The 27,200-nt window shown below is 45.7% G+C and overlaps 1 protein-coding gene across 1 annotated transcript in view; it reads right to left on the reverse strand.

The window, feature by feature from the left end:
- The window catches only part of CSNK2A2 (casein kinase 2 alpha 2), a 529,051-nt gene that overhangs the window by 416,660 nt on the left and 85,191 nt on the right, over window positions 1-27,200 (reverse strand). Inside the window, exons 2-3 of the mRNA XM_078670241.1 lie at window positions 26,215-26,326; window positions 25,099-25,200 (exon numbers count right to left, since the gene is read on the reverse strand). Of these exons, the coding sequence (XP_078526367.1) occupies window positions 25,099-25,200; window positions 26,215-26,326 (214 nt within the window). The remainder of the gene's footprint in view (window positions 1-25,098; window positions 25,201-26,214; window positions 26,327-27,200) is intronic.

Consider the following 27,200-nt stretch of genomic DNA (forward strand, 5'->3'; position numbering starts at 1 on the left):
GCAGCGAAGCCTGCCCAACCTGAGCATCTGCCCTGGCATCAGTGTCCAGACAGTAAGGCTTAGCAAAGGTATGGACCGACTTCCAAGTGGCCGCCTTGCAGATTTCTGCAATTGGAACATTACGGAGCAAAGCGTCCTGGCAGCTTTGCCCCTGGTGGAATGAGCCTTAGGCTTACCCCCTACGGTCTTATTAGCCTTTTGGTAACACAATTGTATACAGGACACAATCCACCTCGAGATGGACTGTTTAGAGGTAGCAAGACCCGTCCTGACTGATCCATAATTGATAAACAATTGGTCTGACCTACGGATATCCTTGGTTTTATCCAGATAAAATTTCAACACCCTCCTAACATCCAGGGAATGCAGGGACCTTTCCGCTGGAGAGGAAGGATTCTGAAAAAACGTAAGTAAAGTTATGGTGTGGTTCACATCAAAGTCAGATATAACCTTTGGAAGAAATTTAGGGTGAGTACGCATAACAACCTTAGCAGCATGAAATACAGTATAAGGTTCTTGGCAACACAACGCCTGAATTTCACTCACCCTGCGGGCCGATGTATTGGCCATGAGGAACGCCACCTTCCACGACAGGTGCTGCAACAAAGCCTTATGAATAGGTTCAAAAGGCTCCTTCATCAATCGGGACAGCACCACATTCAATTCCCATGAAGGCGAAGGAAGCCGGACAGGAGGGAACACTTTCTTCAAGCCTTCCAAAAAATCTTTGATCACAGGGATCTGAAAGAAGGAAGTCTGTGAAGGGCATTTCCTGAAGGCAGTCAGCGCAGCAAGATGAACCTTAATGGAATGGACATTAAGACCAGACTGCGCCAGATGTAGAAGATACGGAAGGATGACATCTTCCTTACACGTCGTAGGGTCATAGTTCTTGGACTTGCACCAGATGCAAAACCTCTTCCACTTGTAAGCATAAGAAGTCCTAAGGGAAGGTCGCTTAGCCTCCTTCAGTATGTCCATGCAATCTTCAGGTAGATTCAAATGGCCATAATGCACTCTCACAAAAGCCATGCCGCCAAACTCAAAGACGAGAGGTTGGGGTGCAACATCTGCCCCCCGAACTTCGTGAGAAGGTCCGGCCTGCACGGCAGCCGTATGTGAGGAAGGAGAGACCTGTGAAGAAGGTCCGTGAACCACCACTGCCTGGGCCATTCCGGGGCAATCAGGATCATCTGCGCCTTGGACTGGGACAGCTTGATGAGCACCACCGGAATCAGGGGAATGGGTGGAAAAGCGTACAGAAAGCTGTTCGACCAGTTGATCCATAACGCATTCCCCAGCTGGTAGTACCTGGAGGCGAAGTCTCGGCATTTGCTGTTTTCGGCGGTGGCGAACAGATCTACGTCTGGAGTCCTCCACCGTGCGAAGACTTCTCCTAGTACTTCGTCGTTTATGACCCATTCGTGGTTTTCCTTAATCAGTCTGCTCAGTGCGTCTGCCTGAACATTCTGCACACCTAGTGGAGAAGTGTGGCTCACTGGTTAGAGGAGGCAGACCCTGAAGCAGAGATCAGACCCGGGACCAGGGTTCAATTCCCGACGCGGCAGGGTCTTGAGCCCAAATGTCGACGGACTCGATAATTCTCGCTTCGGTGCCTACTCGAATCACGGGATCACACTCTGCAACTCTGGGCAATAGCTTGCTTAATCTCCACTACGGCCCCCCGCCGCGGGATGCCTGGCTTTCACCTTGGGGATGCCCAGTACGGGTTATCTCACAGGGAAAAGCCAGGCGGGATCCCAAAGCAAGCGCCTTGAGACCTTGCGGTGAAAAGGCGCTATATAAGAACATTTGACATCTGACCTGGCAGATGGGTAACCGTTCTAGTCAGTCCTCTGGCTAGAAGCCAGTGCCAGATCGCCTGCGCCTCCTGCGACAAGAGTACGCGATCTGGACCCCCCCCTGCTTGTTGAGGTAATACATCGTGGTCGTATTGTCCGTCTGCACAAGCAGAGAGTTGGTCCGGAAGGACGGATGAAAGGCCTTCAGTGCCAAGTGAACAGCTCTGAGTTCCAGGAAATTGATGTGGTACGTGGATTCCATCAGGGACCACGTCCCTTGAATCTGTAAGTCTCCGGAGTGCGCCCCCCAGCCGTGGAGAGACGCATCCGTCACGATAGTCTGCGTGGGAATGTCCTTGTGGAAGGGAACCCCTCTGAGGAGATTCTCAGCTGAACACCACCACTTCAGAGACTGACGAGCATGCAGAGACAGTCGTATCCTCTCGTCCCAAGATCCTTTCCACTGATCCCACTGATCTCCAAGCACTCCTGCAATGGTCTCATGTGCAGCCGTGCGTGTGGCGTGAGGAAGATACAAGAGGCCATCGACCCCAGTAGAGAAGACACCGTCCTCACTGTTGTAGATGGAGCGGTCATAAGAGCCTGAGCCTTCCGAAGGAGTGATAATCGTCTCTCCTCCGAAGGAGACACGCTTGCTGACAGCGTATTGATGGAGGCTCCCAAGTACTGTATGCACTGGACCGGAGTCGGGACAGACTTGGACATGTTGATGTGCAACCCCAGCTTGTTCAAGAGAACGCACGTCTTCTGGAAGTACGCTTGAGCTTCCAAGAAGGAAGAGGCCTTGATCAACCAATCGTCCAGGTACGGGTAGACAAACACCTTGTTCTTTCTCATGTGCGCCGCTACCACTGCCATGCACTTCGAGAATGTTCTGGGCGCAGACTTCAGCCCGAATGGCAGTACTGTGTACTGACAATGATTGGCGCTGACTTGGAATCGCAGGAACTTCCTGTGTTTGTGTGCAATGGGCACATGGAAGTACGCATCCTGTAGGTCTATAGCACATAGCCAGTCTCCCTGTTGCAGCTGAGGATAAATCTGATGCAACAACAGCATGCGAAACTTCTCTCTGCGAATCCACTTGTTTGCGTGTCACAAATCCAGAATGGGCCTGAACTCGTTCTGGTCCTTCTTGCGAACCAGGAAGAACCGGGAGCACAGCCGGGTCCGAATCCGGGGCCCTGTACTTCTTAAGGAGCCGGGAGGGAGCAGCCTTCGTCACTCCTGGTACAAGCGGTAGTAGAGGACGAGACAAATGCTTCTTATGAAGCGTCTCAAAAATTACGGACGTCGTGGGTGTTGGAGCCGTCACCGTGATTCCCAATTTTGCTGCACCCCTCAGGAGAACATCCTGGAATTGCTGATGTCGTCCACAGGAGACACTCTCTTCCCCGGGGATTCCGACAAAGTCGGTGAATAGGTCCTGGTAGAGCCCGTGCGAGTCCGCGATCCACGCCTCCTATGGCGCCGTCTTGACCTAGTGGAGGATCTGTGACGACTCCTCGACCTCCCCCTCCGTCCGTAGCTTGGTCGTGACCTCCTTGGCTTCGGTCGATCCGCCGGTTCCACAGGGGCGGGCGACTTTGGCCTGGCTGGGGCCCTCGGTCGAGGGGTCCCCTTGGGAGGAGTCGGATATCGGGGTAGCAAAACCGACCTCGGAGGAATCGGTGGCGGCTTGTCTGCCGGCAGCTGAGGTTGAGGTAGATGTTGAGGACGCGGTGGAAGTGGCGGAAGCGGAGGAGGAGTGGGGACCCGCGGAGGAAGCCCCCTCAGCAAAGGAGGAGGGGGCGTAACCGACTTCTGCCTAGAAGGGGTATACACCACTGAGTACACTGAACCCGGTGATCCGCCTTCCTTTCCAGGCTGGGACGTTGGCGAGTCTCCCATAGGCACCTGGCGCCTGCTAGACTGACTCCTGGCGCCAGAACTCCTTCCGCGCCTTCTTGGCATCGAAGAACGGCGACCGTCGGCCCCTCGACGGCGACAGTCTTCTCCTCGACGGCGACCGTCTCTTCCTCGACGGCGACCTCTCTCGCCTCGACGGCGATCTTCTCCTCGACGTCAGGATCCCCTCGATGACCTTCTCCTCTTCGCCGACGGCGAACGGCGGTGTCGCCTCGAAGGCGAGCGCCGACGACGATTACTCGACGACGACGAGATAGTCACCGGAGATCTCGACGGCGGTCTGTTCAGTTCCCTCGACGCCGAACGTCGACGTCGCTTCGACCCAGAGCCCTGGGGAGACGGGGAACAGACTGCAGTCATCCCTCTCGACGCCATAGTCGGTGCAATCGACACAGACGGAGAATGGGGATGCTTGCTGGTCTTCCTGCCTCTGGGGAGCCCCTCCAGAGGCCTCAGCATGGGCCACGGAAGCCCCTCCAGACGCACCTTGTGCCTTCAGTCTTCTGTCCTCCAGGCCCTGAAGCCTGATCTTCATTCTATCCCTCAGGGTCATGCTAGAAAAGCCCTGACAAATGTCACACTCCTCGGGGACATGAGATGAGGGAAGGCAGATGATACACACCTCGTGTGGGTCCGATTTGGCCTTCTTCCTGGAGCACTCAGGACATTTGTCAAATAATGCAGTCATATTGACAATCAAAGAGTGCCCCAAAAGACAAACAGGAAGAAGAAACACCAAAGTACTTCAGAAAAGCACTCAAATAACTTTGAAAAAGTGAAAAAAATCACCAATAAACCCTTGAAAAGGGAGAGCTCAATGCTCCAGGGTCCTGCTTGCAGGAGCCGGAAAAAAGAACTGAAAGTAAAAAGGGACCTGCAGTGCATTCTGGGATACTGTGAGGCTTCTGGAAAGTTCTCTTAAAGGCACAGTACCCTGTTCTGAGCCACATAATGGCAGCCTATGGGGCTTGTCTGTCCACTTATTCCTCTCTATCATTACAGTGGGTTTCGCTGGTAAAGGCAAGGTTTTTCTCTTGGAAAACCCTGGACAGGCTGTGCGGTTTATGGTGGAATTTCTAGTTGAAGTACTGGACAGTGTAGCCTGTGGATATAGGCTGCATTATCTGTCTTTAAATTCTCTCTTAAGTGTTGATGCAGTTCTGCATGTTTTGACAGCTTAAGAGATTATTTTTGATTGCTCCGGGATCCACGCACATGGGCGGGACTATTCACTAGATTATGACTAAGCACAGGGATCCCCTACTACAGAACAGTCAAATACTTGTCTATATAACTATATATCCATAACATTATGTAAATAGTCCATGTATAAGGCAATTATGCAGTACACAACAATATCATAGATTTGTACAGACATATAAGACAATTATGCAGTACACAACAATATCATAGATTTGTACAGACATATTAATAATCACATACAGGTACAGAGACTCCACCTTCAGATTCTCTACCTGAGCAACACTAGCTTATCTTAGGTAAGATCAAAATTAAATCGAATTTGAATATATATATTCAAAGAGTGAAAGATCAAGGCATCGAGGATGAAGCTGCAGAGTAAAGAGGTGAAAAAAATATATAAGGGAAAGATTCCCTAATTATACATTGCTTAAAGTTAGTGGTCTAATAATATCGTCTCGCCTGATTAGAGGTTGATGTTATATGCATTGTTATTTAAGAAATCAAAGAATTTCAGTAATTTTTCTACTCCTCCTGTCCAGATCAAGAGACAATCATCAATGTACCATCCATAATACATGATGTATTCCTGCCATTCTGCACCTGGTCTACCACAGATATGCACCGCCTCAAACCGTTCCATGAAAAGACAGGCAAAAGACGGTGCAAATCTGGAGCCCATAGCCGAGCCAGATATTTGTTGGTACCAGTCAGTTTTAAACATGAAGACGTTATGTTCCAGAATAATTCTTGCCATATCTACTAACATGTTGGAGTGATCCAGTAATTTTTTTAAACTTTCCGCTCGTGAATCACGGAGAAATATAAGTAAGCACGTGAGATTAGTCCTATCTTGCTCTCTTTGTAATACTTGTCAGTATAAATAGACTGCACTAAGATGGCGACAGTGCTAGACGCCGTTTTTGTAAAGACTCCCGAAGTGCAGAGATTACCACATCTAATCAGGTGAGACGATATTATTAGACCACTAACTTTAAGCAATGTATAATTAGGGAATCTTTCCCTTATATATTTTTTCACCTCTTTACTCTGCAGCTTCATCCTCGATGCCTTGATCTTTCACTCTTTGAATATATATATTCAAATTCGATTTAATTTTGATCTTACCTAAGGTATGGCTTTCACTTATATATTTCTTCCTATAACATAATAGATACCGTTCAGTAGCATATTAAATGTATAAACATTACTTTTCCTTTTTTCCCATGGTTTTAAGTGAAGTGTAGATACTAATATGGTACTCCACTTATGGTTATAAAGAATCTCCATTTATTAACAATTGAGATAAATTAGTTAGCAAGTGTGACCTTTATAGGATGACTCGGTCCAAATAATGGGATTATTATCAGACTGAGACTTTGATAGGTATAGAGCATGTTCGGATTTAGTGAGCATGACGATTGTGGTATATTGGTTGCCCTATTTTATATAGTATAGGATCTCTGATAGATCTCTTATTTACTCACTTTACATAGGCTAACCAGTCCGTTATTTGCACTACAATACTCTGACTCGATAGATGTTGCCAGGACCGATCCTCAGAAGGACTAGGTAATGAAATAATATGATATATGTTTCTCTATCACTAAAATATGATAGCTATACTTATGCCTTCCTTCTTCGCTTTTTTCTGGTAATAACAGTGATTGCTATTCCCTCTACAGGGCGTTTATAAATAAATTCATGCTAATACTAATAGATGCTGACCTATAAACTAACTTTTGAGAAATGAAATGGAGATACTAAATATATAATTATATATCCTTTTAGGACCTAAAGTCATAATATCAACTCTTGGTTTCGCCAATATTACAGACTTTTGATTCTATAATGGTAAGTCTAGTAGCATTAGTAGCTTATTTATAGATTTTTATTAATAAAAGGTGGATAATGTATTAAGTGATATGTGGTAAGATGAGCTTATATCTTTCTTGGTGCATTCTGTTTATGTCTTCTTAAACAAGCCGAGCATATTTAGAGTATTTATTTCTTAACTTGTAACTCTAAAATCTTCCCTGTGAAAAACCCCAATTCGGGTACTAGCTGGATTGTATAATCTATTTGAACTAGCATCCATTGGATGTTACTAATTTTGTGAGGGGAGTACAAAAGGTCTTAAATTTGGTCATGAGTTATATAATGATAACATCTTTTGTTACCTGTACAATGTGATTTAAACTATAGAGTTTTTTGTTTCATATATTAGTTGCTTAATATGTGTTTCAATTGTTTTTTAGCCCTGATGAAGACCAATTGCTGTAAAGCTGGACGAAACACGTGTTGGCATATGAGTACAAACACTATATTAAAAGAAAAAACTGGCACAGAGTGACTGAAAGAAAATAAAGAAATAAAAGATCTAAGAAAATACATGTTTGGATATCTATTGTTATTTGAATCTAAGTACATTCTATGATTGATTGATCTATTTACTTTTAGCTAGTGTTGCTCAGGTAGAGAATCTGAAGGTGAAGTTAACAGACCAATTGTATTTGGCAGTGGTTACAACTTTGGGCAAGGGTTGTATCTCATCCTTAGAGCATTTACTAGTGAATACTAATAGTTCTCAGATTTATATACACTATTCTTGCGCAAACTCCCCTCTTGCCTTCTGTATATTAATCAGGTACAGAGACTCAGAAACAGACGACATAAAACCTCCTGTCCTACAGCTGTATCACTTTCCTGTGCCGATTCCAGGCAGTAGTGCTGCACGAACATGTGGGCACTCCTCCACGTCGCAGCACGACATATCTTCTCCAGCGGGAAGCGTGGCAATAGAGCAGCCCAAGAAGACACTGCCCTTGTTGAGTGCGCCTTCGCTGTGAGTGGTTTCTCAGCTTTGAAGTGGCAAAACCGAACGGTGGCAGAAATCCATCTTGCAATGGTTGCTTTTGTTACTGCAGTTACCCTATCGAGATTGTCCATAAGGCACTAACTGTTGATCTGTTTTTTGAAGCTGTTTATTATGATGCAGCTAGAACTTTAGACATTGTTTAATGTCCAATGCTTGGAAAAACCTTTCAGCTTGAGATGCCGTATTTGGGAAAAAAGTACATAGCCTGGTACGTTCTTTGAGATGAAACGGAGATGGAACCTTTGGAGATGAATTTTGGGTTTGTTTTGAGAAGCACATGATCATCAGTGAAACGAAAGAAAGGTTCCTGCCTTGTGAAAGCCTGCATTTTGTAGACTCTTCTAGTCAAAGTGAGACCCAACAGTAAAGCGGCCTTCCACGTGAGATACTTAAGGTCTGCTTTCAGAATGGGTTCAAATGGAGATTTCATAAGTTGAGAGAACACATTCAGATGCCATTCTGGGGGAGGATCACATACTGGGGAAAGAGCTCTGAACAACCCCTTCATACATGGTTTGATTATTCGTGTGGAACAGAGAGACAGTGAGAATGTGCAGAACGTGTGTACCTTGAAACTGCAGCAAGGTGAACCTTTGCAGGTGCATGTACCAATCCTGATCTAGCTATCAACGAGAGGCAAGGCAGAATCTGCTTGGGTGGTGCTTCCAATGGATGCAGATAAGACTGTTGAGACCATGTACAGTATATTTTCAATTTTAGCTTGTATGTCTTGTTTGTGGCTTCCGCTCGATTTGAATCGACTCTACAGTCCTGAGGGCTATCCAAGGCTTGGAACACGTAGAATTCAGGAGCCATGCATGCAAGTGGAGAGAGGCTGGTTCCAGGTGAAGGATCTGGCCCTTGTTCCTCGTTAACAGTGTGTGTTGTCGGTAGGTGAATGGGATTGGACTCCCCGACAGCAGGAGAAGCTCCGTAAACAAATGCCGCCTGGGCCATTTGGGAGAAATCAGGATGATGCTAGTGCTCCATTTTCATCTTGTTGAGAACCACTGGTATGGAGAGAGGGGGGAAAAGCGTAGGCATAAATCCCGGACCACCTCATCAAAAGAGCAGTCCCCCACTGCCCTCGGAGTGGGGCGCGACTGGTGCATAACTGGCATAGAACTGGCATTTGGTGTTTTAGTCGGTCGTGAAGAGATCCAATGCTGGTTTGCCCCACAGTGAGAATATCTTGTCCAGCTCGGACTGATCCAGTTCCCACTCGTGGCAACGGTCTTTGGCTCTGCTGAGAGTGACTTCTACAGTGTTGTTTTACTACATACACCTGCTCAGCCCTCAGAGATATCTTGTGAGTTGTGAGCCAGCTTAAACGTTTTTGGGCTTCCTGAGACAGTTAGCAACCTTGTACTCCCTTGCTTGTTGATTTAGTACATGGTGGTTGTACTGCCCGTACGTACCAGCACCAAAGCTCCTGCTATTCTTGGAAGAAAAGCTCATAGGGTGAAAGAGGTCGCTTTTAACTCAAAGCGGTTGATATGCATTGTTTTTTGAAGCGCAGCCCCTTCGATTTGTAGGTCCTGCAAGTGGTCACCCCAGCCCTCTAGAAAGGCATCTGCAGTGATGACAAAGTCAGGTACTAAAGCCAGAAATGCAGGTCTTTCAAAAGATGAGAGATATGAGATACCATGCTAACGTTTTCACCATCTATGGTGTGATGGTTTATCAAATGTTTAAACAAACCTTCCGATAGGATCCATTGCACTTGCAGCTCCTCTTGTAATGGCCTCATCTTCAGCCATGCCGGCAGATACAGGTTGATTGAGGACAAAATCATGCCCAGTAGCGACTTGTAAAGCTGCACTTAAACTGTCTTTCGTTTGGAAATGTTTCGAGCCAAATGTGTTAACCTTCGCTGTCTGTCCTGTGAGAGTAAGGCTTTGTTTTGGTTTGGATGCAGGTCGGCTCCTAAAACTTCTCCACCATACATTTAGCAAGTCTGGTATTGAAAGATTAAGACAATCCTATTACAGCTTTTTAGCATTAGAGTAAACTAGTATTGATTCTCTGTCTGATACCCTCTCCATTAAGAAGTCATCTTCTGCTTTCTCTACCTGCAGCGTAACACTGTGGTGTAATGCTGTTCCCTGAATTAGCATGGTAAGATTATTGCTCATCTGACCAGAAGACTTAACAAGATAAGTTTCAAACTAATCCTCAAGTACAGAATTAATGGGTTCCAGTTTCATTCATCGTCCTCGCTCTAGTACTAGGTCATGAGATGCCTGATCTGGATCTACACTTACTTCTTAAACTGAATGCGAGTCCTTATGAGGTGTCCGTATAGGCGGCCGAGTGTGTCCTAGAAGTGTAGGCGTTACTTTCTTTGTGTACAAGAAAGTAACAGAGTTCTGGACATACAGCTTTTTATAAGTTAGTCTTTTGAGCAGTTTTGATACTGGTGGATATAAAGAGTATCTTTCTGAGGACTCCCTATCAATATGTCCAGTGTGTGCATCAATTTTTCAGTTGGCAGCCCTCAAGGTTCTCCGCACCGCCAGACAATTCCCCATCTGCACTGTAAAGATGTCAAAGCATAAATGAAGCAAGCTGGAAAAGGGGGAATTGGGATGGAAAATTCACACCCATCCATAAAAAAATAACACCAGGGATGAGAGGGTGGTTGGTTGGTGGGTGGGTGGGTGAGGTGGGGGAAGAGTTGGGGGGCACGTGTACAACAAAGGAAAAAAATGAAAAGACGACATGGGAGGGGGCCATGGAATTGTATTCAATAATGCTTCATTTCCCACCCAAATGTACCTCACAAGAGAAGACAGCCTTCCGAGAATACAAAACAAAAGTTCAGGCGGTGCAAAGAAAAAAGTATAAAAGTGTATCAGTCAGGGAGAAACAAAGGACAAGGAAGCCAAGTACTCACAATGGAAACTCGCCAACAGTGAGATTGCTGCAGTAAAATGTTCTAAAAACTCAGTGTGCATTTTATCTGGTTATTAATGCCCATCTTGTTTAGATACTTAAGTGGTACTCAATGACAAAACCTTTTCTGATGCCAAGGGTACTGAGCTTTCATGTGCCTTCATGCGAACCACGTAGCTTCGATGCCCAAGTCTTCTTTTCGTGTTGTGTTTTTTTTCTTACCTAAACTGAGTTTATGTGGGCAACTTAAAAACATTTTTTTTGTCCTCTATCAAAGCCAACCCTTTTCTTGGAACTATTGCTTCTGTCTCGCCCATGCCTCTTGAGGTTAATCCCAGTTATCCTCGTCTGACAGGACAATGTGTTGAACATTTTGAAGTGGGGCCTTTGTCTCTGGTGTTGTGTATATGTGTGGGGTTGAACAGTTCGGATAGCTGGAGTAGGAGCCTTCTGCGTGTGACCTGCTCTGCTACCCTACGTTGACAAATATAATTTCTAGACAGTTTACCTTCCCTATGTTTTACCAGTATTCAGTTCTCAGATTCTTTGTCAAACAGAGGAGAATCAATAAAGGCCTGGTGTGAGAAGTTGGCCTGATGTGCAGTGTTCACTATTCTAGTGATCACTATATATCAGTCCAAACAACCCTTATTGATGATTAGTTGTAAGTCAACCTTATAGACCAGCTATCCTAGTAGCATGGATACGAGCAGTCTAAGGCTAAGACTCTAGAGGGCGTGTTAAGCCAGCTGTTTTACCATCACATTACCCCTTGAACACCCAGTGAAAGGACACCACACAAGTGTTATGAAAATAAACAGTGTATTTATTAGAATCACAACAACCCTGTACTCTTTATGAGGACAGGGTGCTAGGCACACAACAAAACTCTTACGAAAATACTTAAGTTAGCACAGTATATACAAATGCCCGAGGGGCACGAAAAACCATATACTCTAAAAGTGGAATGCGAAATTACTAGCAGGTAAGTACAGTACTAATAGGCTTTGGAATCGCTAGGACTTGACTATAGAATCGTTAGATTACTTCTAGGAGACCTAGGGGACTCGGGTGCAGAGTGTGCACTCTCACGCGGGATGCGGGACAAAGTCTATGGAAGCTAGTAAAGCTAAAGTTAGTGTTCACGGGCGAACCTGACCTGGTAGGGAGAAAACGACAGTGGATCCTGACCCTTGGATAGTGAGGCTAGGCTGGGGCACCGAAATGCCGAAGTTACCTAGCCCAGGGGCTGCAGCTGCATATGTCTCAAAAGACGTCGGGAATCCTCGTTGCCGGACCAGGAGCCTGGAAGAAAGATGCTGGCAGGCGACCAGTGAAGATAGTTCGAGTTGATCCAAGCCTGGATCTGGAAGATGGATGACACCTGAAAGCAGAGGGGACCAAGTTCGTGACTACTAGCCAGTAGTCAGTGGGCACCAGGAGGGCACCGGATGGTAGTCACCTCGACTAGGTGAGTGGGCGACGCTGGCTCTGCAGATCTCACGGACCAGGAGGCGTTGTCGGCGACCAGGATGGAGAGGCGAGCTGTCCCACGATGGATGAAGCTGTCGGCGTCGAAGTTACCCAGGATTGGGCAACAAGCCTTGGCTAATTCAAGCCCACGCAGTGGACTCAAAATGGCGTCTTGAGTGGACCAGGAGAGTCCGGGGTGCTCCTCTTCTGGAAGGGAGCAAGGGCCAGTCTGGAGCAACCAGACCAGCAGCAGTGATGTCGTCGGGCGTCGTTCAGAAGGCCACAAGCCAGCGGGCTAGTAGCCAAACAACGCGGTGAGCAGCAAAAAGCAGAAGGGCCCCACGCCGATCGTGGAGATGCTGGGGGGCTGATCTTCGGTGCTGGAGCTGCTCAGGGTCGGGGCTTCTCGGACCCCAAAGCACTCACCAGGAAATTACTCGGCGGGCTTGCTGTGCAGAAGTCGTGCAGTCTTGGCAATAGTCGGTCCCTTGAGGTCTCGTCGCACTCACGGTTCTCAGCTTGGCTGTAGAGGTGAGTAGAGGTCGGAGGTGCCAGGGAAGCCGGGTCTTGTCGAGCTGGGCAGTCGGATTCCGGAGGAAGGACTTGCAGCAGACCGCAGTGTTCTTGATGGTGCCTGCGGATGCAGGGTGACTACTCCTTAGTCACAAGGGAGAATCTTGAAGAAGGAAATCTTGAAGTCCTTTCGTAGAAAGTCGTGTCTTGATTCCAAAGATGATCTAATTTGGAAGGGGGCCTGCTCCTACCTTTATCTGGGAAAAGGGGGCTGGCACGCGACTAAGTCCTGCCCTATGGGTGGGACCAGGAGGGGGTGGTTACACCCCTCTCCTTTGGCGGGCTTTCCCCAGCTCAGGGGCTGGTGTGCCCCTGGAACTGGTTCAAGACGACCTATGCACAGTGAGCACCGGGGTGCCACTTGCAGTCACCTTCCTCTGTAGCCCTGCCTACCTGGAATACACAAAACCCTGTCTGGGACGGTGCTGGCACCGCCCCTGGCAGGAAACCCTTTGTCCTTGCCTCCTGCTCTGGGTGGACTCCCAGCAGCAGGAGGGCAGACTTGTGTCTCGGTGGCAGCATCCATTTTGTGGATCCTAAGGCTCTGTCTGACTTTAACCGGGGCTACAGGTTACATACATGTCGTGTCCCTCTAGAAGGGTGGAATGCTAACCCCGTCGCCAGAATTGGCGAGGGGTTAGTATTCCAATTCGTACGACACCTTACTCGACATGTTTTGATAAAGCGATACCAGAGTTGGCATATAACCGCGAGGATTATAATGCACTTAAGAGTATATGGTATGCGATATCATGGAAACGGCTAAGGGATGGATCCCGAAAGCCGCAGACAGGCTCAGCTCATGCCAGAGCACTATCTCACACGATTCCAAGCACTCTGCCTTCAGGATTGTTAAGGCCTGCCATAGGAGTGACTGATAGGAGATCTGTGTGTCCATTTTTAGGGTTAGATATAGGTATACTATATCTAAAGCAAAGGGTGATTACACCACCTTGCCCCAGCTGTCAAGCAGCCAGTTGTGTCAGATTTGGATGGCCAGCCAGGGGTGGCATAATACATGCTGCAGCCCCTGGTAGGCCCTGGGTACACCTATGCCCTGGGTACCTAAGGTACACTGTACAGGGACTGATAAGGCGACTCAGTATCCAATTAGATATGTACCTAAGGTACATGGAATCCATTTTACAGAGAGAGCAGTAGGCCTGGGGTCCTGAATAGCAGGGCCCCAGGTCAACTAAGTCAGAAAACCAGCAAAACACCAGGCAAAAAGTTGGGGGCAACCATAGTCAGGGATCTACCTTCCTACATAACCCCCCCCCAAACGAAAGGAGATAAGGCTATCCTTGCCAGGTAAGCCTATATTGCCTGAGTGGCCATATAAGGAAGTACCAGCACTGGCATGGTTACCCCCTATCTCATGGTCCACTAAGCAATCCCTCACCCTAAGGGTATCTGAGGGTCTCCACCATAGGGAATCTCTACCTGTGGTGTGTTTTGGCAAAGGAAAAGGCTGGTGCTGAAATGGAGTACTGAAGTGAGGCTCCACTAATTTTGGGCTCAGCTTCCTCCAATCATTTTCCACCATAGAGGCCTTTCTTTCCAAGACTGAGTTGCTTTGGGCTCTCAGGGTCAACCTCTGGCTACCTACAGCTGGAGGTTGGGTCCCTCTGTTTGGCTTACTGGAGGGACAGGTCAGGTTTGGGGCCCTCAGGTCCCAGGTTTGGCTGTGCCCAACAGTGTCCATCGGTGGGAGGTCCCTAACTAAATTTAAGGGGGATCCCTCAGGAGTTGATTTTATTTTAACTTGGCTAGGACTACTAGCTTCAGTGCCCTTAATCTGCTGATTGGGGAATTCTTTTGGACAGGGGGCTCTTTGGGGTCCAACACTGGCCTCCCTGACCTCTACAGCCCTGGGCTGACAGGCAGGGAAGAGAGGGGCAGGTTACCTGCTCCAGACTGGGTCCCACCTTGGAAGGGTCCACTGACATCAGGGGTTCTGCCAGGCTAGGCCTGACTACCTCTGTGGCAGTTTCTTCACAAGGGGTCAGATCAGTTCCCTGAGGAGGCTGACCCTTTCCTACAGTCTGGTGGGAGGGAGATTTCTCTTCCTCCTCAACGCTCTCTGTCTGAGTGGAGTGATCCATAGTTTCAGGCTTCACAACACTATCATCTGTCTGAGTTTGACCTGTGGCCATCACAACTCTCCCAACCTTTTCAGGAGGGGGCTCAGTTTGGGTGTGGGCTGTGACCATCACAGCCTTGACAACCTGTTCTGGGAAGGAAGTTGTCTGAGATTGGGCTGTGACTGGCACAGCCCTCCTGACCTGTTCAGGGAGGGTATCTTGGACTGGGGCTGTGGCTATCACCGCCCCACTAACCTTACCATGGGTGTTTACCATTTTAGAATGGGTTTCTTGCTCTACTTCAGCCCAGGCTGAGAGCTCTAAATCATTCCCCAGTAGGCAATCTACAGGCAAGTTTGGTGACACTGCCACTCTCTTGTGGCCAGTGACACCTCCCCAGCTGAGATTGACCACTGCCATGGGATGATCTCTCTGTACTCCATCAATATTGGTCACCTGGTATGTGGCACCAGGTAAAAGTTGCCTTGAGGGGACTAGACTCTCAGTCACCATAGTGATGCTAGCCCCTGTATCTCTATAGGCCTCAACTTTTATACCATTGATGAGGGGCTCCTGTCTGTACTTGCCCAAAGTGTTGGGACAAGTTGTGAAGTTGGCAAACCCCATGCCAGTCTCACAGACAAGAGTATCTAAGTTTGGGGACCTGTTAGGCCAGAGTCCCCAGGAACTCCCAAAGTAAATGCACCCAAATTCTTGGGGGCACTCCCACCACCTGGGGGATTACTACTAGTAGTAACAGGAGGTTTGGGAATGTTACTTGGGGGTATGTTCTCCTTATTGTTATTCTTTGGGCAACTGCTGTCAGTTTTCAAATGACCCACCTGTTTACAGGGATAACAATAAGGTTTCTTTTGGTTATTAGAAGGATTCTGGGACCCACCCCCCTCAGAGGATTTTTGGGGCCCTGATGTGGTTTGATCTGCAGATTTATTCCCACCCTTCTCTTGAGGCTTGGTTGATTCCTTTTTCTGGTCACCACCTTGGTTCTTAGGCCTAATCCTGGTTCTGACCCATTTGTCTGCCCTCTTACCCAATTCTTGTGGAGAGGTCAGATCAGAGTCTACCAGGTGCTGGTGTAATAACTGGTTCTGACAATTATTTAAGACTTGCTCTCTCATAATAAGATTATACAATCCTGTGAAGTCAGTAACCTTGCTACCCAGTAGCCAGCCTTCCAAAGCCTTAGTGGCACAATCAACAAAGTCAGCCCAATCCTGAGACTGAGTTTTCTGGGTATCCCTGAACAGCAACCTGTACTGCTCAGTGGTTAAGCCAAACCCATCAACCAGTGTATTTTTCAGGACTTGGTAATTATTAGCATCCTCAACTCTAGTAGTGAGGAGCTTATCTCTACCTTTGCCATCAAAGGAGAGCCACAGTATAGCTGCCCACTGACTTTGGGGGATGCACTGTACAGTGCAGGCCCTCTCCAAAGCAGCCATCCATTTCTGGATGTCATCCCCTTGTTTAAAGGGGGGCACTATTTTTGTCAGGTGTTTAGTATCTAAACCCTTCTCTTTTTCTCTTGGGAGATTGCTGCCACCAGTGGGAGCTAACCCACTCATCTGCTGCTCTCTAGAAAAGGCAAGCTTTTCTTTGGCCAGGGCAAGTTCTTCCCTTTCAATCCTCAGAGTAGCCTGTCTCATCCTAGATTCATGCTCCATTCTCTGAGGGGAAGTCAATCTCCTCTGGGGAGAGTTCCTCCTCCTCTGAGAAGAGGCATTAGAGTGCAGAGATCTATTGGAGTCCCTAGAAAGAGCTCTATCTCTCCTAACTCCAAGGTTAGGCCTCATCAGGGTCAGTACTGGGGGTCCCCCAGATCCTAGCCCAAGCAAGTCTATGTTGGCCCTAGTTAGCCTTCTGACTACCTCAAGACCTTTGTCTGCCTCATCCCCAGAGAGTTCCTCAGGATCCTCCTCCTCAACTGCATTTACAGTGTTGTGGAGGTCTGGATCCCCAGTGGTACCCTCTAAGGCTGGCATATTCCCCTCTAGCTGAGAAATCTTTCTCGCATCATAAGTCTCTAAGAGACCTATCAAAAAGGGAATGGTGGGGTTAGACCCCTGTTTCAGTTTCCTGGAGGTACACCCTTGTCTCATCTCCTGGAAACTGAGAGCTGCATATCTTGATTTGACCTGTGGAGGGTCAATATCCACAAGGGGAGTCTCAGTAGATTCTCCTTGGGTAGACATGCTTTTCTAGTGAGGTGTAAGTGGTGCACTTACCTACACTATATGTTTGCCTACTGATCCCTTGCTAGAGTTGTAGTTTAGGGTGTGCTAGGCCCTAGGAGCTACAACATCTGGTTCAGTAGAACTCAGAGTATTCTAAGCTAAGTTATATGTACCTTTAGTACTTATGTGATCTTTCACAAGATATTCTTAGGATATGTGTGGTAAAACAACAGCAAGCTCAAATCCCAACCGCTGCCTACCAATGTGAGAAGTTGGCCTGATGTGCAGTGTTCACTATTCTAGTGATCACTATATATCAGTCCAAACAACCCTTATTGATGATTGGTTGTAAGTCAACCTTATAGACCAGCTATCCTAGTAGCATGGATACGAGCAGTCTAAGGCTAAGACTCTAGAGGGCGTGTTAAGCCAGCTGTTTTACCATCACATTACCCCTTGAACACCCAGTGAAAGGACACCACACAAGTGTTATGAAAATAAACAGTGTATTTATTAGAATCACAACAACCCTGTACTCTTTATGAGGACAGGGTGCTAGGCACACAACAAAACTCTTACGAAAATACTTAAGTTAGCACAGTATATACAAATGCCCGAGGGGCACGAAAAACCATATACTCTAAAAGTGGAATGCGAAATTACTAGCAGGTAAGTACAGTACTAATAGGCTTTGGAATCGCTAGGACTTGACTATAGAATCGTTAGATTACTTCTAGGAGACCTAGGGGACTCGGGTGCAGAGTGTGCACTCTCACGCGGGATGCGGGACAAAGTCTATGGAAGCTAGTAAAGCTAAAGTTAGTGTTCACGGGCGAACCTGACCTGGTAGGGAGAAAACGACAGTGGATCCTGACCCTTGGATAGTGAGGCTAGGCTGGGGCACCGAAATGCCGAAGTTACCTAGCCCAGGGGCTGCAGCTGCATATGTCTCAAAAGACGTCGGGAATCCTCGTTGCCGGACCAGGAGCCTGGAAGAAAGATGCTGGCAGGCGACCAGTGAAGATAGTTCGAGTTGATCCAAGCCTGGATCTGGAAGATGGATGACACCTGAAAGCAGAGGGGACCAAGTTCGTGACTACTAGCCAGTAGTCAGTGGGCACCAGGAGGGCACCGGATGGTAGTCACCTCGACTAGGTGAGTGGGCGACGCTGGCTCTGCAGATCTCACGGACCAGGAGGCGTTGTCGGCGACCAGGATGGAGAGGCGAGCTGTCCCACGATGGATGAAGCTGTCGGCGTCGAAGTTACCCAGGATTGGGCAACAAGCCTTGGCTAATTCAAGCCCACGCAGTGGACTCAAAATGGCGTCTTGAGTGGACCAGGAGAGTCCGGGGTGCTCCTCTTCTGGAAGGGAGCAAGGGCCAGTCTGGAGCAACCAGACCAGCAGCAGTGATGTCGTCGGGCGTCGTTCAGAAGGCCACAAGCCAGCGGGCTAGTAGCCAAACAACGCGGTGAGCAGCAAAAAGCAGAAGGGCCCCACGCCGATCGTGGAGATGCTGGGGGGCTGATCTTCGGTGCTGGAGCTGCTCAGGGTCGGGGCTTCTCGGACCCCAAAGCACTCACCAGGAAATTACTCGGCGGGCTTGCTGTGCAGAAGTCGTGCAGTCTTGGCAATAGTCGGTCCCTTGAGGTCTCGTCGCACTCACGGTTCTCAGCTTGGCTGTAGAGGTGAGTAGAGGTCGGAGGTGCCAGGGAAGCCGGGTCTTGTCGAGCTGGGCAGTCGGATTCCGGAGGAAGGACTTGCAGCAGACCGCAGTGTTCTTGATGGTGCCTGCGGATGAAGGGTGACTACTCCTTAGTCACAAGGGAGAATCTTGAAGAAGGAAATCTTGAAGTCCTTTCGTAGAAAGTCGTGTCTTGATTCCAAAGATGATCTAATTTGGAAGGGGGCCTGCTCCTACCTTTATCTGGGAAAAGGGGGCTGGCACGCGACTAAGTCCTGCCCTATGGGTGGGACCAGGAGGGGGGTGGTTACACCCCTCTCCTTTGGCGGGCTTTCCCCAGCTCAGGGGCTGGTGTGCCCCTGGAACTGGTTCAAGACGGCCTATGCACAGTGAGCACCGGGGTGCCACTTGCAGTCACCTTCCTCTGTAGCCCTGCCTACCTGGAATACACAAAACCCTGTCTGGGACGGTGCTGGCACCGCCCCTGGCAGGAAACCCTTTGTCCTTGCCTCCTGCTCTGGGAGGACTCCCAGCAGCAGGAGGGCAGACTTGTGTCTCGGTGGCAGCATCCATTTTGTGGATGCTAAGGCTCTGTCTGACTTTAACCGGGGTTACAGGTTACATACATGTCGTGTCCCTCTAGAAGGGTGGAATGCTAACCCCGTCGCCAGAATTGGCGAGGGGTTAGTATTCCAATTCGTATGACACCTTACTCGACATGTTTTGATAAAGCGATACCAGAGTTGGCATATAACCGCGAGGATTATAATGCACTTAAGAGTATATGGTATGCGATATCATGGAAACGGCTAAGGGATGGATCCCGAAAGCCGCAGACAGGCTCAGCTCATGCCAGAGCACTATCTCACACGATTCCAAGCACTCTGCCTTCAGGATTGTTAAGGCCTGCCATAGGAGTGACTGATAGGAGATCTGTGTGTCCATTTTTAGGGTTAGATATAGGTATACTATATCTAAAGCAAAGGGTGATTACACCACCTTGCCCCAGCTGTCAAGCAGCCAGTTGTGTCAGATTTGGATGGCCAGCCAGGGGTGGCATAATACATGCTGCAGCCCCTGGTAGGCCCTGGGTACACCTATGCCCTGGGTACCTAAGGTACACTGTACAGGGACTGATAAGGTGACTCAGTATCCAATTAGATATGTACCTAAGGTACATGGAATCCATTTTACAGAGAGAGCAGTAGGCCTGGGGTCCTGAATAGCAGGGCCCCAGGTCAACTAAGTCAGAAAACCAGCAAAACACCAGGCAAAAAGTTGGGGGCAACCATAGTCAGGGATCTACCTTCCTACACCTGGGTTTTCCACTAAATCACAGTGCACCTACTGTCAATCCCACTGGTGCAGTATGGACTTTTAATAATAAAAAGGCTTTAAATGCCACTGACGTCCCTAGGAAAAAATAAGTTGCAGACCTGATGAAGGTCAGTCCACAGCAATGTAGGGTTTATGAGCAGAATTTCATAACAGTATTTTCCTTGATATCATCCAAATGAGTCATGCTCATATGGCGAGCATTGCATTCTTCATTGAGACTTCAAAGCTGAAACTCCTAATTCCGGCACACGTTGCTCCGTGTTCATGGTGGTAAAGTTTCTTTTGGGTCCAGGGTAGAACTATCACTTAGCGAGTAATTTGTCGACTGAGCACTTCGAAGTAGGTCACAGAAAGAAAAGAAAGCTACGGTGGCATCTGGGTCTTGATGCAATATCCATTATCATGCTTTGCTTTTGGATGTCAAGCCTTTTTCCTGTGTAATTTTGAAATGGCTGTTGTGTGATTATCTAAGGGACGTTGAATTTATCTTAAAAATAAAAATAAAATTCACAATTGTACCTCAGTGTACTCAGTGTTTTGAGGTTTTTATCACTTTGTTCCACACCTCTGAGTGCCCCATCACTCTCCTGATGTTGAGCAATTCTCATGGTGGACCCATAACACCCCCCACCTTCCCTCAAGTGCTGTGGAAATCGTAATTAAAAAAATAAAAATAAATTCTTAACAGTGAAAGAAAATGAATAAATCCCCTTCATCAACCAATCACATTTGAGAAAAAAGTCATATGTGATCAACAGGATTCGTGATTTTCATTGATTTAGCTCCTGGTGTATGTTCACAATTATGGCAAACAAAAATATCAAGAATGCCTGAGATTAATTCAAGCATTACATCCATAATGTTTTTTGTATTTGTTAATTTTCCAATTATGGCAAACAATGGAACTAAGGCACAGGGAAATTAAGTGCTTTGCTCAATAACTACACAATGTGGTTATGTCAGACTATGAGCGGTCTCATTGATCCTCAGTAATTTGGTCCCCAGGCCACAAATATAATCTAGGTTTATTTACAGAAACATTCTGAGGAATCGAGTGAATGCTTTAAAGTTAATTTTCCAGAGCAATTCATAAGACGCTTCCTTACGATTCGATTCATAAACTTTATTCGATTCAAAATGATAGAATCACAAAAGTATACAGAACTTGGTTTAAAAAGAAGAGCATATTAACATCAATAAATCGGAATAATTCATTTTACAAACTATACATTTTAAAATCTAAAAATAAAAGAGTTTCCAAAAGGAAATGTATACCAAATATTATATATCATTTATCGATTAATCGCACCCTATACCAAAGAATAAAGTTGTAATTCATTTTGTACAGATAGCAGAAAAGGAAAAGTATTAACCAAACTAACAGTGCCGTTTGCTAAATTGCAATGACAATCGTATAAAACTTAACATGGCACAACATACTCCAGGTGATAACGACAACAAATAATCATAACCCTCTTTATAATTACATGGTCGCCAGTTTTTTAGGATAGGCTTGATAAACCTAGTTCTTGGTTCCTTATAAAGAGGACAAAAAAGAACAAGATGAATAGTATTTTGACTGGTTTTGTCATCACAAGGACAAGGGGGTAGCCTCTCACACCAACCCCCTTGTTTTGGGAAGGCAAAAAGAAAATGGAGTGTGTTTAATTTAATCTTGTCAGATAAAAGCGCCATTGCACATGAGTAGTTAAATAAAATTGGACCTTCGATTTACCCAGGCAATTTGTTGGCTGATCTAAATGTGTCATATTTGAGCTGTTACGGTAACTCATTTTAATTAAAGTTTTTATATCCCCCTGCATATTTTCGGTGCATATTTTCGGGATTATCGTACAAATGGCCCAAACCAATTTTATGCAGAGTGTCACTAACATATGAAAGCCATGGAATCTGCATTGCATGTTCAAGATTTTTGCAATCCCGGAGGATATCTTTTGAGAGCTTATGATCTTCTGATAACCATACTTTACCTCATAATATTAAAGGGGAAACCCGGATGATGTCAGTCACATATTCCATTCCCATCTCAGTATGGCAGAAACTATTAGATTAACCTGATGGGACTGCTAACAAGCGTTTTAGGAATTTATTTTCCATGACCTGGATCATGGCTGGGTTTTCTGTCCCCCATACCCCTGCCCCATAAGTGGCCACCGATAGGCACTTTGCTCTATACAAAGTTTTTAAGAGTGGGACTGGTTTTTGTCCAAATTTACTACAAAAACGAAATAGATCCTCTATAGATCAGCTAGTGCTTTGTACACGCGCCTTCATCAAAGGAACCCAGCTCAGTTTGTTGTTAAATAAATTTCCCAGGTAATTAAAATTTTCAACTTTGTCAATGGTAGAATTCATTACAATGAACTTACGGGTTTCTGTCCCTTTAGGACCACAGACCATTGCAAAAGATTTTGCAAAATTTACCTTTAGGTCCAGGTCCTGCATAAACTTGTTAAATGCATCCAAGCAGGTCTGCATACTATTAGCTGTAAGAGTCATTAATACCGTATCGACGGCATAAGATAACATAGGTATCTTCTTGCCGTTTTCTTTTGGGAAATCCGAGCAATGTTCCAACAAAAACTTTTCCAGGCCTTTAGTGTAAACTAGGAACAAAAAAGGCGCTAAAATACAGCCTTGTCGCACACCCCTCGGTTGAGGGGATGGATTTAGTTTTTTCCCCCCCATGCCAAAATCTTATGGCCACAGTTGTAGCCACGTGTAATCTACGGAGCAGGGTAACCAGGAGTTCTTCAAAGCCCATGTCCTCCATCATCTGCCATAGTTTATTTCTACAAACAGTGTCGAAGGCACTGGATAAGTCCATGAAGGCCAGGTGGATGGAAGAAGCCCGAGCCTTCATGTACTTACCCATAATTAGTGCCAGATTTAGACACTGTTCAGTTGTTCCCTTTCCTCTCCTAAACCCATATTGGGAATTAACAATTAGGCCCACAGAATCTGCCCATGTCTCCAATCTGGCCAGGATTATCCTACCCAATAACTTGCATGATGCATCAATTAGTGATATTGGGCGATAACAACGTGGGTCGCACTCATCACCCTTCTTAAAAATTGGCACCACCACTGCCTCCTTCCAAGATAGGGGAATGCGACCAACAATAGCTGCTTTGAAAATATTCAATAGCAATGGGGCCCATAAGACAGTATTATGTTAAAAAAAAGTCCAAGGGCACCGCATCCGGGCCAGGGGCTTTTAATCGAACACCTTTCCTCAAGGCCTCTTTCACTTCCTGGAGAGTAAGTGAAGAACTAAGCAGGGAAGCTGTGACCGGGAGGTCCACATCCCTTATTTCATCCTGCAAACCTATAAGGGGAACAGACTTAGGGTTAAAAATGTTCCCATAATGGACTTCCCATGTCTCAGCCGTTATCTGCATCACCATATTATCCTTACCATCATTGGAAAGGAAAGGACGGTTTATGACCTCCCAAAAGAGCCTACTATCTTTTAAATATGAGGCTCTCTCTAGATCATCCCAAGCTAGCTTTTTTAGATCTAGCTTCCTTTTTTTAATTGCCTCTTTATAGGTGCTTCTCGCAGTTCTTACCATCTCCTTATTCCTTGGTTTTTGGTGCAAAGCCCTTTTTAATAATTTTTGAGCTGCGGAACAAACAGCGTCAAACCATTTAAAGCCCTTAGACTGTTTAGAGACCAATGGTTTTTTAAGATGCTCTGCCACATTCCCACATAAAATTTCAAAGTTTCTAATTATATTTTCTGGGTCTGTGGTTGGTGATAAGCAAATCTCAATTTCAGAGCTATTAGCATTTAAGATCTCTACCTCCAACCCAATTGCATCTACTTTCTCCCACTTCAGAGTAACACCTTTATTCCTATTATATATTATTGGTTGATCCCAAGTTGGATGTCTTGCAATAACAGGGGGGCACAGGGTTAAAATTAGAGGGTTATGATCGCTCACCGGATTTACATGCGTCTCAAATTTATCAATGTAATGTAAATGGCTACTAGATACAATAGCGAAGTCGATAACACTCATAGAACCTCCAGTTCCTTGGAAGGTTGGTATTGGGAGTGAGTTTGGGTCAACCCACGATTCCATTATGCATAAATCATTGATGACAATAATGTTATTTAACGCATCACCCTGGGGTGTATGCTTAAAATGTTGCATAGGGTGGTCATTTAGATCAACCAAGCCACAAACATTTGACCCACCAAATTTACAAAAGGAACAATTAAAATCACCAACCCATAAAATAAATAATGAGGGTAAGTTACTACGTGCCTTACAACTAAAGTAAGAAAGAGACAGATGAGACAATTAGAATACGCATATACCCTGAACTTAGCTATCAACAAAATTCCAATACACAGAAAGCGCTAGCGCATTCACAGACTTATTATAATCAAAGAGCTGACCTATACAGAGCAAATTCATAAACATAGCTTATGATTTACAGTTTCACATAAAGAGATCCCTTGTGTATTCAGAGTCCTTTATAAACAAAAATGTGTCATTTAGATCCTTGCTAGAATGCACAACCTGACAATACTAGAGGGTATTGTCATAACACTGATAAGAGTGACACTGCTGTTCTAATTTGATAGATAGATTTCTAAAGCACCCCATCCATTGGCCAAGTAAATATTTGTATAAAGATCACCCCCGCCCTAATCTCAATAAACAATAATTCTACCTTAAACTCGTTCAGTGTCAAATACTAACCTGTTCAATGCTCATGTTAGCCCCCTCCAACTCAGCATACTCAGCTGGGTTTTTGTTTATACTGGAGATTAGTCTGGATTCATAACACTCCCTCCAGAAGGGCTGACTCTTACACTTCAACAAAAAGCATCAACATCAATTTTGTAAACCCTGTACTCCTCTATTATCCATCAAATCATTGTTCTTCATTAACAACTTCTCTACTCCACTATCATTGATGTAATACCAACACTACGGTTCGTGTCATCCAACGAAGGCCTCCGGGTGCATTTTTCCAGTGCCCCATTTGATTAAATGACTGAGTCTCTTACCACAGGGTCCTTGACTGTATCTACTAGCTTGATGATGTTGGTCCCCCCTCGTAGGTTTTCCAGAATCTTCACCTCCCTCTTTATCTTCTTTTTCTTCACTGGCTTAAAAACAAAACGAAAATTGAACAGGAGTACCCACATAGACAACGTTATTATTTATTACATCTTGTGGCTAAATACATGGGTAACAACTTCACCAGTTGTCATAATCAAATGCATGGGCACCATCTTACTTTAGCACATCCCCAAGTAAAAAACATGTATTCTGAACAAGCCATATTTTAGAAACCACAAAATGATCACTGCTCAAAAGAAGCTATTCCCTTGAAGTGAACGTGCTGCTTGCAATTATATCCTATTAGCAAAGTCTTTGGCTCCAAGTTCAATGCAATTGCTTGAATATTTTATTAGTTGCTAAGGATGCGAGTCCTTCACAAGTAATTGGTTCTCAATTATTTTACTACTAGAACCAAGTACCCCATTGTAGCACTCAATCCTCTCAAGGTAGCGAAACAGAGAAATCGAACACCTACTGAAGAGAGGTGGTGTGGGCTAGCACTCCCAAGTCACTGGCACACAATGACAACATTCAAATTATTCTTTAGTCAGTGCTTTTCCTTTTAAAAACAAAAAGTTACTTTATTACACAAGCATTACTAAATGCTAAGCAATACATTTAATCTATACACTTCATGTAGATGGGACTATCTCCAGCAACACCCTCGTACCACATTACTCTTCTATTGGGTCTTGTACCCTATAGGCACAATACCTACACCTATATCAGATATGTTTTTAGGAGTTATACATATAGCATAAAGGCAAAAGAAGATAAAAGCTAGGGCACTTGGAGTTTGAGTGTCTAGACTTTCTGCCGCTAATTAATTTTAATCATTTGGAATGTCCCCTAAATAAGCATGCATGCACCAACTAACAGACTCACATATCTACCGCTCAAATGAACTCATATTTCCCTATAATAATTCACGACTAATCCTTTTGGGTTTCAAAGTAAAGTGCTACTCGCCGAAAAGCGCTTTGACGCCTCATCAGGGGTAGTAAGTGCTATATAGATACATTTACATTATTGCTGGGGTGAGGTGGATACTGCCTTACCTTCAGAATTTTCACGACCACTCTTTCATTGTTTGTGATATTAATGGCTTCAAACACTTCACTATACTTCCCCCGGCCGAGCTTCCTCACCAACTGGTAGTCATCCTGGTTTCTGGGAAACAAAAAGTAAAAAGTTGTCAGCAAAAACTGGAATAGGTGGACTGCATAGGACATACTACAGTATACTGCTTCCAGTCCCCACAAATTAAACTATAACAGACCCAGGGACACAAGATTTACAATATGTGGAAATGGTTAGACATTCTAGTACTGAAAACGAAGTGTATGATATTTACAACACATACAATGACAATGAGTCTGGGCCTGATGAGAGGAGCAGAGTGCACTGGGTGACTATGGGAAGAACCATTTCAACTCTGATGGCCACTGAAGTCTGGTAGAGTGACTGGGAATAGAAATTTGCCTAGCCTACGAGAAAGTAAGTTTCAATTCTATTAAGGACGCAGAGGCGAGGACTATGCTCATTCTTTCTCCGCATTTCAACAGCAGCTTATCACCATCTTGTAACAAACTACATTTCCCACAACACTAGGGAAAGAAAAAACAGTCTCTTATGAAGTGCTTTCACAATGTCCATGACTTTCAGCCAATAAATCATCTTGCTACTTCCTCTTTCTTCGCTGGAGGATCTCTCCCATGTTTATACTTTGTTTCGCATTTTCATTTCCTGAATGAAACCACACCGATTAATCAGTGCATCATCACCCCCAGAAAACCAAGTCAACCAAAGTACAACTTCAAGTATTATGTAAAAACCGATACAGTAAACATCAAGGCAATAACTAGCTTTGCATCTACAAAACGCCAGTCTTATGTCATGAAACGTTGAAATTGAAAAATGATTACTTACATCGATACCGGGCGGGACAGCAACTAACGCGCTTCCTGGGAGGGATAATCCTCGCCTCCGCGTTCTTAATAGAATGGAAACTTACCTTCTCGTAGGCTAGGAAAAATTCTATTCT

This window comes from Lissotriton helveticus, chromosome 12, assembly GCF_964261635.1.
Source record: "Lissotriton helveticus chromosome 12, aLisHel1.1, whole genome shotgun sequence".
Classification (NCBI taxonomy): Eukaryota; Metazoa; Chordata; class Amphibia; order Caudata; family Salamandridae; genus Lissotriton; species Lissotriton helveticus.